The sequence below is a fragment of the Molothrus ater genome, chromosome 1, assembly GCF_012460135.2.
Source record: "Molothrus ater isolate BHLD 08-10-18 breed brown headed cowbird chromosome 1, BPBGC_Mater_1.1, whole genome shotgun sequence".
Taxonomy (NCBI): Eukaryota; Metazoa; Chordata; class Aves; order Passeriformes; family Icteridae; genus Molothrus; species Molothrus ater.
In genome coordinates this window covers 50,163,901-50,178,412 of record NC_050478.2, presented here as the reverse complement: position 1 = coordinate 50,178,412, position 14,512 = coordinate 50,163,901, and the positions used below count along the sequence as shown (strand labels likewise).

Sequence of the window (14,512 nt, the reverse complement as noted above, 5' to 3'; positions counted from 1 at the left end):
CATTTGCAAGCCATGATCTATACCAGACTGCTGCAATGTACAGAAATCAAAGCTATTCTTCTTACATGTCACTTGCAGATGCAATCATTTCTCTCACAAATTAATTTGTGCAAGGTCCTAAAATGAGTGTTTTTTTAAAAAGTGTTTTCCTTCAGAAAATGAAGAAATGCTTAACTTGTAATAGAATGAAACAAACCAACCTTTATTTTTATTTTTTATTTTTAAACTGATGAGACCTCAAAAATAGACTATATATGATACTTAAAATTAGAATCATATCTTTGTTCAACTATTTTAAAAACACCCAACATGGTACAGTAAAGACAACTACAGTCAAAATCTACCACCTCTATTGTGAGGTATTTTTTGGGGAGGGTTGTTATAACAAAATGACCCAGAACAAGAATAAAACTATTTGTATTGCTGTATTATGATTTTTTAAAATATCAGTAGTAATCTTTTTCAAAAGAAAAAATCACAGAAAACTTTGTAGAATTTCCTAACACCTAAAGTCTGTATTTCTTTAATGATTTCCTTAAGAGAAATCATTCTAAAATGGTGTCTCTGAGCATGTTTTCTGTCTTTGAGATTTATTATCTGCCTCATCCCCAATAGGCTCAACTCTCATTTTCAATAATGTGAAAGTACACAGGCAACAGTTTAGCCTGAAATGTACATTTGCTTCATAGTCAAGCTATTTGGGAAATTCTCCCTACCTGATATTTTCCTTCTTCTAAATTCTTTGTTAGTCCAGACATTTAGGCATAATTCCTTGCTGTCAGCAAATGAAGTCCACAAGTACACAAGTTTTTTCAGTTATGTCATCACCTGCACATAAAGGGATTGCCAGGTCGTCAAGGGGACTTGACACGTTAAAAATCTAATGATAACTTTTCCTATATTTAACTCAAATGCTCTAGAACAAAGATTGGAAACTCCACAAAATAACTAATTGTTAACTAATCTTAACAAAAATGGAATCTAAGAGGGGGAAATATAAAAAGCAAAAACAGACCTAATAGAATTCCTGTTGTTTTTTTTTTAGTTCTCTGTTCCTTCTCCAGAGATTTACACCTTTCAAAGTACCAACGTGATCACTGTAGCCCACCACATTACCAAAGTAATTCATCAAAAATGTCATCTGCAGAAGCCAGGACATCATCCCACAGCACTTGGCAAGTGCATGAAACAGAACATAGAGGCAACTGTAGAAATGTAATAAAAGTTAAATTGTTGCAGAGACACTGAAAATTGCTACTGCAGCCTTCCAATAACCAAAGCATTCTTTTTAAATTTTTTTTTTTTTGATGAGTTACTTATTCCAAGCTATGAGCTGGGTGAATTTTGACCAACAGTCTAAAGATTTCACAGAAAACAAAGAGGCCAAACAACTGACTCTCTCCGTTTTTAACAAAAAAATTCCGTGCTCTAGACAGACACGCAGACAGACAGACACGCAGACAGAAAACAATCCTCTTTCCTTGGTGTAACTACAAACAAAAGGAAAAGGAAGCAATGCATCCAAAGCAGCGAGCAGTCATTGTTGCAGTGGAATTTGGGTATGTTTTCAGGGAGTGGCAACTAAAGCATCAGTTTATGACATTCAGGGTCCAGCGTTGAGCCCACACAGCAAAGGTCAGAGATCTCTTTGCAGTGATTATGTATCAAACACATCATCATCAGTGACAACTGCTAAATTATCATCAGTGACAACTAATGAGCTGCACAGGCTGTCACAAAGAGCACTGTCATAGCCACTCATTGCACCCTCCACCTGATACAAAGTCCTAAATGCTACCACACTGAAAGTGCTACGCATCCCTCTTTCTGTCATGGCCCTGAAATCCTGAAGGGATGATTTAAAGTTTGGGCACTTTTAAGCATGAGGGACAGTTTAAATAAAGCCTTGGACATACACTGCTTTGGAAAGAACTGCAGTTTGCTTAAGGGACATATCAAAAGTCACCAGCAACAAGAACTTAGGCAATCTTTTAGTATAAACACTTTGTCTTCTATCTCAAGATTATGAACACAGAGAAAGAAGGCACAGAGCTTCTGGCTTTAAGGATGCTGCTGGTATGAGAGCTGAGGTCCTTCAAGCAGTGACATGGCTCTAGACATTCTCACCCAAGAACATGAGAAAAAGTCCAAGACTGAACCCATTCTTCACAGCACTTTTATAAAAAAAGTCTCTCAGAATTGGTGTCTGAAAACTGTGGTCTGGTAATGTAGAAGGTACCCAACAGGTAGTCACAGCAAAACTTTTCAGTTGTCCTTCTATCGGTCTGCAAAAAGGACCATGAAAGGCAAATCTACATAGACTAACGAAATAGAGCAGTGAAATATATGTGTGTTTTTGAGGAGCAACCATCTCGACTGACAACTAAAAATTATAAAATCATTGAGAAAAATGCCTAAAATCACTGCAGCAGAAACATCTCAAGTCTTCAGAGGTGCTGCTAGAGAAAGCCTGTCCTCACTATGTCCAGACAATGCTTTTTGGTTGACTTAATCAAAATTGGCATTCAATATCTCTGCTAGATACTATTGAGTGTCAAGAACTCCTAAAACCCCTGCCAGACAAATGGATTGCCAACAATCAGCATACAGCTTCATTTACCTGTCCTACAGACTACACACAGCACTTCTGGAATGAGTGTCCAGGCAACTAAGACACCACAAGCCCTACAGCTTTGCAGAACACACTGTGTTGAAGCTGGCTGGTCAAGGCAGCAGCTTACTCCAGAAACTTACTGTTCTTGAATATTATGCAGAAGTAACAGCTTCCTTTTATTTTTTATTTTGCATTTTCTAGCAAGGCCTGCCAACAGAATATAAGGAGAAAGTGAAACTAACAGACCTAACTCCAAAATGCTCAAGTACTAAAGGAACCAGGAACATGAAAAGCTTCCCCCCTCCCCACCATCTGAGAACAACTCCAATTCCTCCTCAAACTGAAAGGCAACCAAGGGATATGAAAAAGCAGCAGCACTGTGCAAAGCCTTCAGTGTGGAGTACAAACACAGGCAGATTGCATGTGTGCTGGATGGGGAGCTGCTGACAAAGCACAAGGATTCCCAAATGAACATGCATGAGCACTCACAGTGGAACATGCAAATGAACAGCTAAGTCAAAAGCAAAAATTAATTTGGTATATCACAGTATACGGCTACAAGTTGAAACCACTTCATATTTGGCTGTTAGTTTTCCCTTTACATTTAACTCTCTGTCCAGAATAATTGTATCAAGTAGCACTTCAGAATCTCTTCACACTTTGCAAGTGAAAGCCAACATCACTGCTAAGTTCTTGTCAGCTTGTTGGCCCAAAAAAACGGGGCAACATGAAAGCAGTTATGAGAATAGACATCACAATTTCTAAAACTCAACTCTGAAACAATTCTTCAAATAACCAAGTAGAACTAATGTGACTAGAAAGTAACATGGCAGAAAAAAAAAGAAAACCGCTCATGAGTGCTCATTCTCCCTAGTGGAAAATGAAGCAAGTCTGATAAATAACCAGGATTTTTTTATAGAAAAATACATCCCATTCTCCATGCACAAACTGAGAAAGTGTAACACAAACAATAGTAGAAAACAAAGTCGTTTTCTTGCAGACTGTATAAAAAGAGAAGTGATGTTACAGATTTGGTCCAAGTCAGGAATTCTATACAAAGTCCTAAATGCAGAAAGGATAACAAACTACCCACACAGGTACATTCAGTTTTCTGAGGTAAATTTCCACTGCAAAATAATGTCAACATGTACGAGCTGTTTTCATAAACTTTAGGGATGTTCCTGGTTTTATTTTTCTTCTCTTTTCCTTCCTTCTGCATTGGATCCTATGGTACTTCTAAGTCTCCTGACTTACAAAAAAAAAAAAAAGTAAGACATTTAGGAGCACACTTTAATGGTACTTACGATGTAAGAAGCAATCATATTTAAAACAGCGCCTACAGAAGAGTGTGTGAAAGGAGTGCAGGCTTTGCTCCCTCTGAACAGATTTAGCATTTGGTCCATCTATGTTCGGTGTGCACTCAGGAGGAAGAGCTCCAGGAAGCTGCTGCTCAGTGAGTTCTTTGTATCTTTACAGCAAAATAATAGAAATCATTTATTGAATATAATTTTTTTAAATGAAAGTGGTTTTTATTCCAGTACTACTCTGCATTTTGAATGACAACTTTAAAAAATCCCTAAGAAATATGTGTCAGCTAAAAATGCCAATCTGTTAGTGAAATGGCAAATTATTAATTCCATACTCATTAATACAAATTGACTAGGAAATAATGCATTTGTTTTCAAGACCATCACAACCCCGTACATAGTATCATTAAAAAGGAGTAGTATCATCATCATAGTATCATCCAAAATGGAGATAAGATTTTTTTTTTTAGCAGTAGCTTTTATTTTGCAACCTCAAAAAATAACAGATTATTAGAGATATATAAGCACCCACTTTTCAATATTTTAAAGGGAAGGCTAATAAACACTTCTGTATTGTTTGACCTGGGGGAAAGAGCCAAGTCCCTTTCAGTGTCACTTGCAGAAGTTACACAAATGCCACAGAACTAGCTGCAAGGGGAACCATTCCTAATCAACCAATATTTACTGAAGGATTTATTTTATAGAGAAATCTTTGTTTCATAAAGCAACACAGCAATATACTGTAAGAAATACGTTCTTACTTCTCTTTCAATTCTTCTGCTGTACCCTTGTCTGGAAACATTGAGGAAATGGCTTCAAATATCTTGTCAGAAGGAAATCTCCGAGGTGGGTGAGTTTCTTTCTCTGTCAAGGAAGCAAAAACATTTGGAAAACAAAAAAAATATATTTCTGCTTCTTTGCTACCTCAAGAAGGTGTTCAGAGAAAGGAGGTGTTCACCAAAATTCTAATGTAAAAAAGAAGTAAAGATTTTTATTTACAAATCACTTACAATTTTAACTGTGTTAAGTGATCTTTCCTGATGAGAAAAATCTACTAGTAAAATTTGGAGAAACCATTATTTCACCAGCAGATGGAGATGGAAATTCAGAACTCTGCCTGCTTTAGAATAATGATACATCATTTTCTGAGGAGTACCAAATCATTTATTAGACAGATACCTGACTGATTTTGGGTGTATTTGACTGTCTCAGTATGCCAATGAACAAAAATTGGCAAAAGTGCCTTTCATGGTGTTCTCAATAGAAATCTTGAACTAAATGACAAAGGAAATTATGAAAATTATGCTACTTTAGACCTTAAAACTATCACATAGGAAGACAGGTTTGAACAAACTTATTGAGTGGTTAAACAAAATGTTTTGGGTTTCATTTCTAAAGTCTGCAGATAGACGTACCTATCCTGTTACCTTCCCGATCTTTTTGCTTGTCATCTCTTTCATCAGGATTGTCATCTCCATCATCATCATCTTCATCATCACTATATTGACCAAGGGCATTGACCAACTCAACAAATATTTCATCATTGATAAATCCACATTCTGAAATCCAGCAAAAGTGGGAATAAACAAAAAAACACAAGGTGTATATCAGGTATTTTTAATCCTCTCTACATTTTAATTAAACTAAGGCAAAGGCTGTCATTTATGAAAAGCAATTTCATAGTTTTCCCCTCTTAAATAGCAGTGTATAAACCAAGACCAGTTAAAAAAAGCTCATTATTCATTTCTTAGACTAACAACAGGGAATGAAAGAAGAAAAATTACCACAATTTTTTTCCCAACTCCATGTGCTACATACATATATAAAGCTCTCTTCCTTGTAAGATAAATAAATACTACCAGCTATATTATTTAAGAGATTTTATGCCAGAATCCCAGTTGCAACATGGTTAGGGTCAAGCCAGTCTGGAAATGCATGCTAACAGTCTATAAACTAATCCTTAGCCAGCTAAGGAATCTCTAGAGAGATTTTTGGTTGATTGTTCCTTAGCATCTACTTCCCACAATAGACCCCCACCTGGATGAGTGATAAAAAATGAATACATGTATATACAAAAAATTCAAGAGAAAACTGAATTTTATATAAATATATTTATATTTATTATATATAAATATATAATAAATCTATTTATTAGATTATATTCTGCATATATCTATTTATTAGATTATATTCTGTTTTGACATTCAGATTGCAAAACAGATTAAACAATAAGGCACTTCTGCACAAAGGAAAAATCATAGTTAGTGCTGACAAGAGACTATTTTAAAAAAAAAAAACAAACAAACAAACAAAAAACAAACATGATGAACTGTGTGGGAACTGTAGTGCTTATTACCATCCTTTTGAACCTGGACTGGGTTTGCATGTCAAAATAACTTGACAGAAAATAAAGACTTTTATTACTATGAAGACAATGAAAATACCACTCGGATGTTTTAAATAGACTCTTAATATACAGACACAGGTTAGTATAAATTGTCTCCCAAAAGTGCAATTACAGAGCTAGTTTAGAATTCTGACTCTTACATGGGAATGCCTCTGGATTACAGATTCGCACAGTATTTACATTTAATTACAGTCACACAATAGTTTTTATTGGGAGACTTCTTTTAGTCTCTTTACCTCTAATATATTTTACATATTATGGAGAACCCGTAGGAACAGTAATTGCCACCATAAACTTGCATCTCAGGATGCTCAAACAGGATTAATTTTAAAGCTAAACTCCTTTAATAATAAATTAAGTCAATAATAGAAGACATTTAGTAGTAACGTCATCATTTTGACATAACCAGTTTTCTGACAGGGAAATCAGCAATCAGGAAATGTTTAAAAATATCCAAAGGCCAAAGCCCATGAAACATTACATGTTTCTTATGAAACACAAAGGCACTAGCTATACTGAGGACATTAACAAGTCTCGTAGGGCTGAGTAGCATTTATTATTGAATCACAGGTTTAACTTCATGAATGGTACACGGTGAACTCAAAGTGTGGTTCTCTTTCTCAAATGCATCAGCATTAACAGGAATATGACTCATTTTAAGAAGCTATTCTCTGTTTCAGAGAAGGGTGGAGTGTGTGGGTAATATCTCTGAGAAGGGGGAATCACAGTAGTCAATAGAAGGCTCTACAAGGGAAGTTGAGGCTTGTGTAAGCCAGTTCTGAGGGAGCCCAGAGCAAGTGTAAAGTCACCACTTCACTGAGACTTTAGCAAAGTAAGGGACAGATATTACACTGCAGGTAGCCCAGCTCCCACACAGGAGAACAGACAAACTACACCTCAGAATAAATACATGTAATGCTTCTGTACCAATAGAAGGATACAACTTTGCTCTATAAGCTGATTTACAGAGAGGGGGTTTTTAAATAGCTGGCAAGTTCCTTAAAGAAAAGAAGGAAATAAAACCCCACAAACCTACAAGAGGTTATTCTGTTGAATCACATTTGCAAATGTCATTATCAGAGTTTTGCATAATCATCCTGCCACTTTCTGCTAAGCAGGATACATACACACATCACAATATCATATTCCAATGCTCTGAGCACAAAATTGAATACAATCACTGTATGGCATAAGGAAAAAGTTAATGTGCTTAATTTCTCCACACTACTGCTTAAAACTTTTCAGCCTAATGAAAATGCAGAACAATACCTTTAAATAAGAAATCCTGTTATACCCAATGTTTACACAAAACAGTAGTATCTCTACAACTTCTGCAACAATCACACATCAGGCCTTAAGTAACACTACAACAATAATTTATATAGGAAAAAATGATTAGTATACCTGAGTGTTTGGGCTCACCTCTGTCTCCATGCACTTTCCCATCATAATTCTTGATTAGTTCTTCAATAAAAGTACCATCCTGGTCAAGCACTTCATCTCCCATATATGGAATGTTATGTAAAACAGTTTCATCCTCTACCTAGGAACAACAGTGATAATCAAATCACTTTAAATTGTGCTGCCAAGTGACCATTTCTGCATTGTTTTTCACTATCTAGAGGAATCTGCCTACAACAGTAAATTAACTAGCTTCACTACTTTAGCACATTTACCATTAACTAGAAAAACAAAACAAAACCCTCAATGACTTTCAACAATTTTTTGCATTCTCGGTAGCTGGCTCAAAATATTAACACCAGCTCCTAATCTTAAGGTTAGCAGAGCATTTCCAAGAAGTTTCTAATATGGAAACTCATTAAGTTATCTGGCTTTGGGAAGCTTGCATTTGGAAAATTCATTTGTCCTCCCTCAGTTCTCTCTTACAGTATTGTAGGAAAGCACAATGGGAACCACCCTTTCATTGTTTGGCCAGAGATAAGAAAATATGCTACAAAAAGACTCTAAATTAAAGTTGTCTAAAGAGCAAACAGAGAAACATGCCTGAAAATTTAATCTGAACTCCACTGTTCTTTTTCTTTGACTGTATATAGACTAAATGCATTAATACTCCCATGTTTTATCAATAGAATTTACAGACTTTGATACTCAGCTGCATCTTCCAATACTACAAAAGAACCTTCTCTTGTTAAAAAATTAAACTTTCCTCCTGATCATGATTCTGTACCCACCCAGAATATCCAAACACTCTTGAATTGAAAGCAAGGAGAAAAAGGTGTGAAAAAACTGTGTATGTATACAGATAAAAAAACTGTTGTTTAAACCACTTCATAGTAATTATTACCAAAATAACTAGTCAGCAAAGGTGGTCATATACAAAATGATGTGATAAAGATTTGCAATAAGCTAAGATTTTCAGAAAGTCAAATACCTATATCAGAAATATAATGCTATGGCTTCTGCACACAGTGAAATTAATCTGAAAAAAAAAAGCATACTCAGATATGAGAATGACCAAGATGTGGGGGAACTATTTCAGGATTTAGTGCCCTTTATTCCACAAGAATTACTATTCTGTTACAAATATGCTGGTTGATTGTCTTATAGTAAAGCATTCATATCCCTCAGAAAACATTTCTCACTACACTAATTTGATACTTTCAAATAAAACTACATTTGTTAACTGCCACAAAAGACAATAGGTCACCTGAATTAAATAAACTTTACAGCAAAGATAATAAACTTTAAAGCAAGATTTTGGAGATACTTAGGTACATTGAGGACAGAGATTCAGTTTGCAAAGTTACCTTTCTATTTATTTTATTTGGAGGAGCTTATTTCTGATGATTACTGCCCTATTACCAGCACCTAAAGTAGGGAGGGTAATTGGCAATAGATTTTGCTGGCATACATCTAAAATCAACACTTCCCTTTTCTCCAAACCTTTCTTCTCCCTACACTTGTTTAAACTTACCATAAAATTCTGTTGAAGGGGAGACCAAGAGTACATTATAGGCACAGAAGCAACAGCATTGAGAGTCTTCAGTGGGATGACTTGTTTTGGAAAATCAATATCACTGGTAACAGAGCACTGAAATAAGAAGTTGAAGTTACACTTACATAGCAACATCAGGAAAAAACCAAATAAAAATAAATCAGAGAACACTCTACAATGTACAAAATTCAAAGAGTTTCTCAAAATTAGCCATATCAACCTTTGAAAAATACATCCATTTTTCAAGGCATAATAGGAAAAAATAGTTTTAGCAAGAGAAAAGAACCTCAAGAATTATTTCTATGTCAATATATTCATTCATAGATCATGATGGCATTCTTCCACTTATTATTAAGTGGTTGTGATAGTATTTTACTCAGACTATTCAACCTACAATATAAATTAGGTTTGGTATCTCAAAACTGATTTAGTACCTGTTGCTGCTGCTACACTGATGTTAGTGTATTCACTCAGGCCATCTGAGGGGCAAGTGAATTCCCCTGGCTTCAGATCAATACACTGCAGAAATCATGTATTATTTATGTTATAAAAATAAATAAAATTTTACTTTAATGCTAGCTAGACACCTTATAGAAATAAAAACTCCATATGTCTTTTTAATTCCTGCCTTGTTTCCCAATTACTGTCTGTTTATCCTATCCTCAAGCCTTTCATTATGCTCACTGCTTGCAAAGGAAAAATGAAAATTAATTCTTAGTATGGATACATCAATGAATTTTTCAGCTACAGGACTTCTGTTTTGGATAGTCAGAGATTTATGTAGCCTTCAAAGGATAAACAATCCATAGAAATACAGACAACAATTAGGTTATTCTTGCATTTAATAATCAACAGTTAACAAACATAGATCAACTTTTCTCAAATACTTGGACTGCAGTATGAAGAACTCTGGGAAAAAAGTTACAAGTTAAAAGCAGACAGGAACAGAAAAAGCTTGGGGAAGTACAACAGAGAAGATTTGGAGGTAGGTAAAACAAAGTTTAGAACAGCTATCATAGCTACCTGAAAGGAAAAAAGGAAGTGGAGACAAAAGATCTTTCTCCTTTCCAGAAGGGAAAGATGAACAGAGCTTCACATTTCTAAAGAAATACACAAAGTAATGTAACAAACAATATACAGAAACAGTACCCCGGCAGAATGACACAAGCCAGATTTATTTCTTTTCTTTTTAATCTGCAGCAAATGAAATTAGATTTTTGCTGTGTATATTAATAGTCTAGACACCATCCTATGCTACTGCTTCATTCCCATTTCAGGTTAATGTTTAATTTTCTAGCTAGCAGCCACCTAGCATATTTTTCATGTATTTTTAAAGCAAAATACAAAAGTAAAAGAATTAATTACTTTTATCTTTGGAACTAGAAGTCTCAGGCTGACAAATGGGCTACGTCAAAGTGCCTCAGTTTGGCACTAAGCCTCAGTTACACTGCTCTGTTGTCCTGCTATGGAACTCAGGTTGATGTCTGGGGGGCCTGCACAGGGCATGCGATGGTCTCCACTTGATGCTGACTGTGACCAGCAATGCCCTGCACTCTTCACCAAACACAGGGAGGCTCTCACACAACCTTTATATTTCTAGCCAGTGTCTTATGCAACTCTGAAGAAATTCAATATATTAAGAAAAGAAGATTTTAAAGTAATATTTTAAAGTCCCCAGCATTTTTTCATCTCACTTCTCTCACTATAAATTATGGCAACCTTAAATGAAGCATTAGAGTTCTGATTCATGAGACAGAGACTGGATTGAATGTAGTAATTAGTGTGCTCTATCAATACAGGCAGGAAATTAACATAAAGAATAGTGAACACCACGCTTGAAAGAAAAAAGAAAGAGGAACAATCTTCTACTAACAAAAAAAAGTGAAAATTGGATGTGTACCTGTGTCAATTATTATCAGTTCTGATCCCACACAATAGCTATAGAGCTGTACATGAGTAATTGCATATTCAAGCACGTTTAAAAGATAACACATGAAGGTCCTCTCCTCCTTGCATTTGAACATGCATGCACACAAATGCACCTCTGTGACACACTCCCACTCCCCAGTTCTCCACTGAAATTTTAAGGAAAAGAAACTCTGCAAATTTATTTGCAGATGAAGTTCTTTGGTTTGCTTTTTTTAACCTATTCACAGTAAAGTCTTTTCATTCTCACCCTACTGAAAAGAGTTCGCTTTTCAGATCATTACAAACATCTTTAAACTTCTTAAGTGTGAAGAAGTGCCTAAAGAGCAACTTAAAAATAAGGTAAATTAAGCTGGGATGAATATAGAGAGCTGGAATGGGCTTAAATCACTGTTGAAGCTACCACAACACAGAACACAAGCTCTAGGACGACCCTGCTTGACCAGGAAAGCTGCGCTAGATGACATCCAGTGGTCCCTTTCAACCTTACCAATTCTGTAGAAACCATTTTAGGTTTAGGCATTTAGCTCAAATTATGCCACAACTATGGAAATGTTTTTCCCAAATTTAGCATCCAGTCTGCTTGTGCAACACAAGAATTCATTAATGTAACTCCAACAGGAGCAGGAGTAAACTCCCAGTACCACAGAGACAGACCAGTTTATTAAAGGATGCTGAGGTATGGTCCAGTCATTATCAGAAATAAAGAAGTTTCACTTTTTTGTGTCATTCAAAGCCAGGTAGCCTGCTACATATTTATTCCTTTGCAGAAGTCATATGATCAAAGTACACAATAAATAAATCCTTTAAGACACTCATACAAAACACATTGGGCTGCCAAGTCATATCATGCTGAAAAAAAAATATAAAGAACAGCCAACTTTACAGCAATAAAATGAAAACGTGCTAACAACCTTGTAAGTGGAATTACCACAACACATGTTAACCAACCTCCCTGGTCCCGCGCAATGAGCTCACAGAAGTCATGATGTGGACAGGCTGTATCCTACGTTGTTTCCATTCTTGATTTAAGATTTCAGTTCTTTCCAGTATCTTCTGACGATTAGAATTAAACATACTCTAAAAATTAACCACAACATTATAAATAAATGAAAGACTCTAAATTCATCTGCTAGCATCTTAAGGCATTCTAACATTTAACCAGACATGTTATAATGAAGAAAAGTGCTCAAAACATACAAATTTAGTTTAAACGTCAGCGAGGTTCAATATAGTTCATTGTCTCTTTCTTCAATTCATACCATGTTCTCACATTTAGTCACACATTTAGCATGGAACTAAATTCTAAACTGAATTTGAAAAAATGTGCAGCTAAAGTTGCCATATTAGCTCTCCACAACCTCTTCTGATACTTAACATTCTTGACCCAATCACATATAAATGTATCATACGTGTTTATAAGACCACAGAGTGAAGACAAGTTCTCAGTAGGTTGACAACTTATTCAATGAAATTGTTATAGCAAGTGTTAACTGTAGGACACATACTACAGAAAATAATCAATACTTGTAAAATTTAATAAGCAATAGAAGCAAAAGATAAAGTACCTTTACTTCATCAGCACGTCGGAACCTCTTGAGCTGCCTCAGTCTCATATATTCTGATTTTACACGTTTTCTCCAACAAATTGGTCCCTTCTCAGATTTTTTTCCGGTTTGACCCATGATTATCCTACAAGAGACAACAGCATGTTTGTATTACCAAATCTGACACCACTGCTTACAGAAATTAGATAGGAAAGCAACATTCCTTTAATATCTTTCATATCTAATTCCTTTCAATCACACACTTGCAATACCATCCCAATCCAAGAGAAAAAAAAGAAAAACATATTTAAGTGATAGGCACCAGAAAACAGTAATTTTATTTGCAAATTAGTGGACCCTTCACATTTGCACTTCTAATGCCTCGATACAAAAAGGTATCTGATGGATTTAAAAGGGTGAAGAGGAACGAATCCAGATTCCAAGTAGCCTTGTAAATTAACTTCTAGAGAACTATGTTCACAGCAGACAAACCTTTTCCTCCTTGCAGGCAGGGTCGTCTTCACTAAGACACCAACTCCTACAACAGACTTCTGCAGTTGACCTCAAGTACAGAGGTACCCCAAGGAGTACTCAGTCTCCCCCAGTCAGCCACTCAAGCATGAAAAAATTGTAGAAATTCAGGCAACAAGTTTTGAAACAGCCAAACACTTGAGAAAAGAGACTTTGCTCTTTTCTCAAGTATTCTATAAGACCACAAGCTGCCCACTGATTCCACTTTACTGATCACCCTCCTAGTGCCAAGTGGTTCATTTTTACATTACAGGACTGTTGGCAATGAAGTTGTATTTTTATGTTATAATCCAAATGCCTTGCTAGAATATGCCAATCTGCTCCGTATTTTTCAAAATCAAGGACCGTATGCTACAGCTATGCTGGCAATGACTATTTTGACAGCATCCTGAAACCAAACCACTACATCAAAGACTGGCTTCTTCTCAAGAGCTGCATTGTAAAACCTACAATATTTCACTGAATAGCTCAAAATATCATTCACATGGACTGAAAGGCTGAAACATCCGGTTACCCAGGGCTAAAACATTCTCAAGCAAGCATAATCAGTATGAGCAGAAACAATTCCAGCCCTTCTAATTATCAAGGCGGGTCAACATGAACACAGGTGTCATCTTTGGCCTCAAATGCAATGCCCAGTGCTACCTTCATGGCACACACTAGAGCTCCCCTAACAGTCATGAGCACAGCTTTATCCAAGTTACTGGAAACTTACTGCTCTATCTTCAGCAGTTCTGTAGAGGTCAGATTTGAGTTCTACCAGACTTCATGATGATGCTGAGAGGTAGAAATCAATACAGAACCTGTTTATTCTCAAGACTATGCATTCATTTACAGTGAACAAAAAGGTAGTAAGTCTGTAAAAGCCTGAACCCATTTTCATGCAAGACTTAGTAAGATTTAAAATAATATTTTGCAAGAAAAAATGCTGGGGTTTTAGATTTAGGATGAAAAAATAATTGACAAACAGATAGCAGAATTTCCAACCCAAATCATGGAAAACATCCTATGAGGAAAAAAGACGCAGGATACAAATAACTACATGATGCACCTGACTAGACAGAGGGTGAGGACATTTATCTCACCATGGGGAGATAAATCTAGAACAAAGCATCAAACACAGTTACCTTGCTTCCATGCACAAGACAGCAAGTAAAAACCACCTGTACCTCATTCACCACAACCCTAGCGGTTACAAAAGATAAAAAAATAAAATTATACTTA

At 35.8% G+C, this 14,512-nt stretch overlaps 1 protein-coding gene across 3 annotated transcripts in view; it reads right to left on the bottom strand.

Annotated features, from left to right (window-relative positions):
* The window catches only part of EZH2 (enhancer of zeste 2 polycomb repressive complex 2 subunit), a 50,487-nt gene that overhangs the window by 16,779 nt on the left and 19,196 nt on the right, over positions 1–14,512 (bottom strand). The window contains exons 1-8 of one of the 3 annotated variants that reach the window (XM_054516700.1): positions 14,004–14,097; positions 12,779–12,902; positions 12,162–12,290; positions 9,264–9,380; positions 7,751–7,871; positions 5,337–5,480; positions 4,683–4,785; positions 3,919–4,082 (exon numbers count right to left, since the gene is read on the bottom strand). In XM_054516700.1, the coding sequence (XP_054372675.1) occupies positions 3,919–4,082; positions 4,683–4,785; positions 5,337–5,480; positions 7,751–7,871; positions 9,264–9,380; positions 12,162–12,290; positions 12,779–12,895 (895 nt within the window). In that variant the 5' untranslated portion in view covers positions 12,896–12,902; positions 14,004–14,097. Of the gene's footprint in view, positions 1–3,918; positions 4,083–4,682; positions 4,786–5,336; positions 5,481–7,732; positions 7,872–9,263; positions 9,381–12,161; positions 12,291–12,778; positions 12,903–14,003; positions 14,098–14,512 lie in introns of those variants that run through there. The other 2 variants (XM_054516696.1, XM_054516707.1) reach the window with 2 other exon arrangements.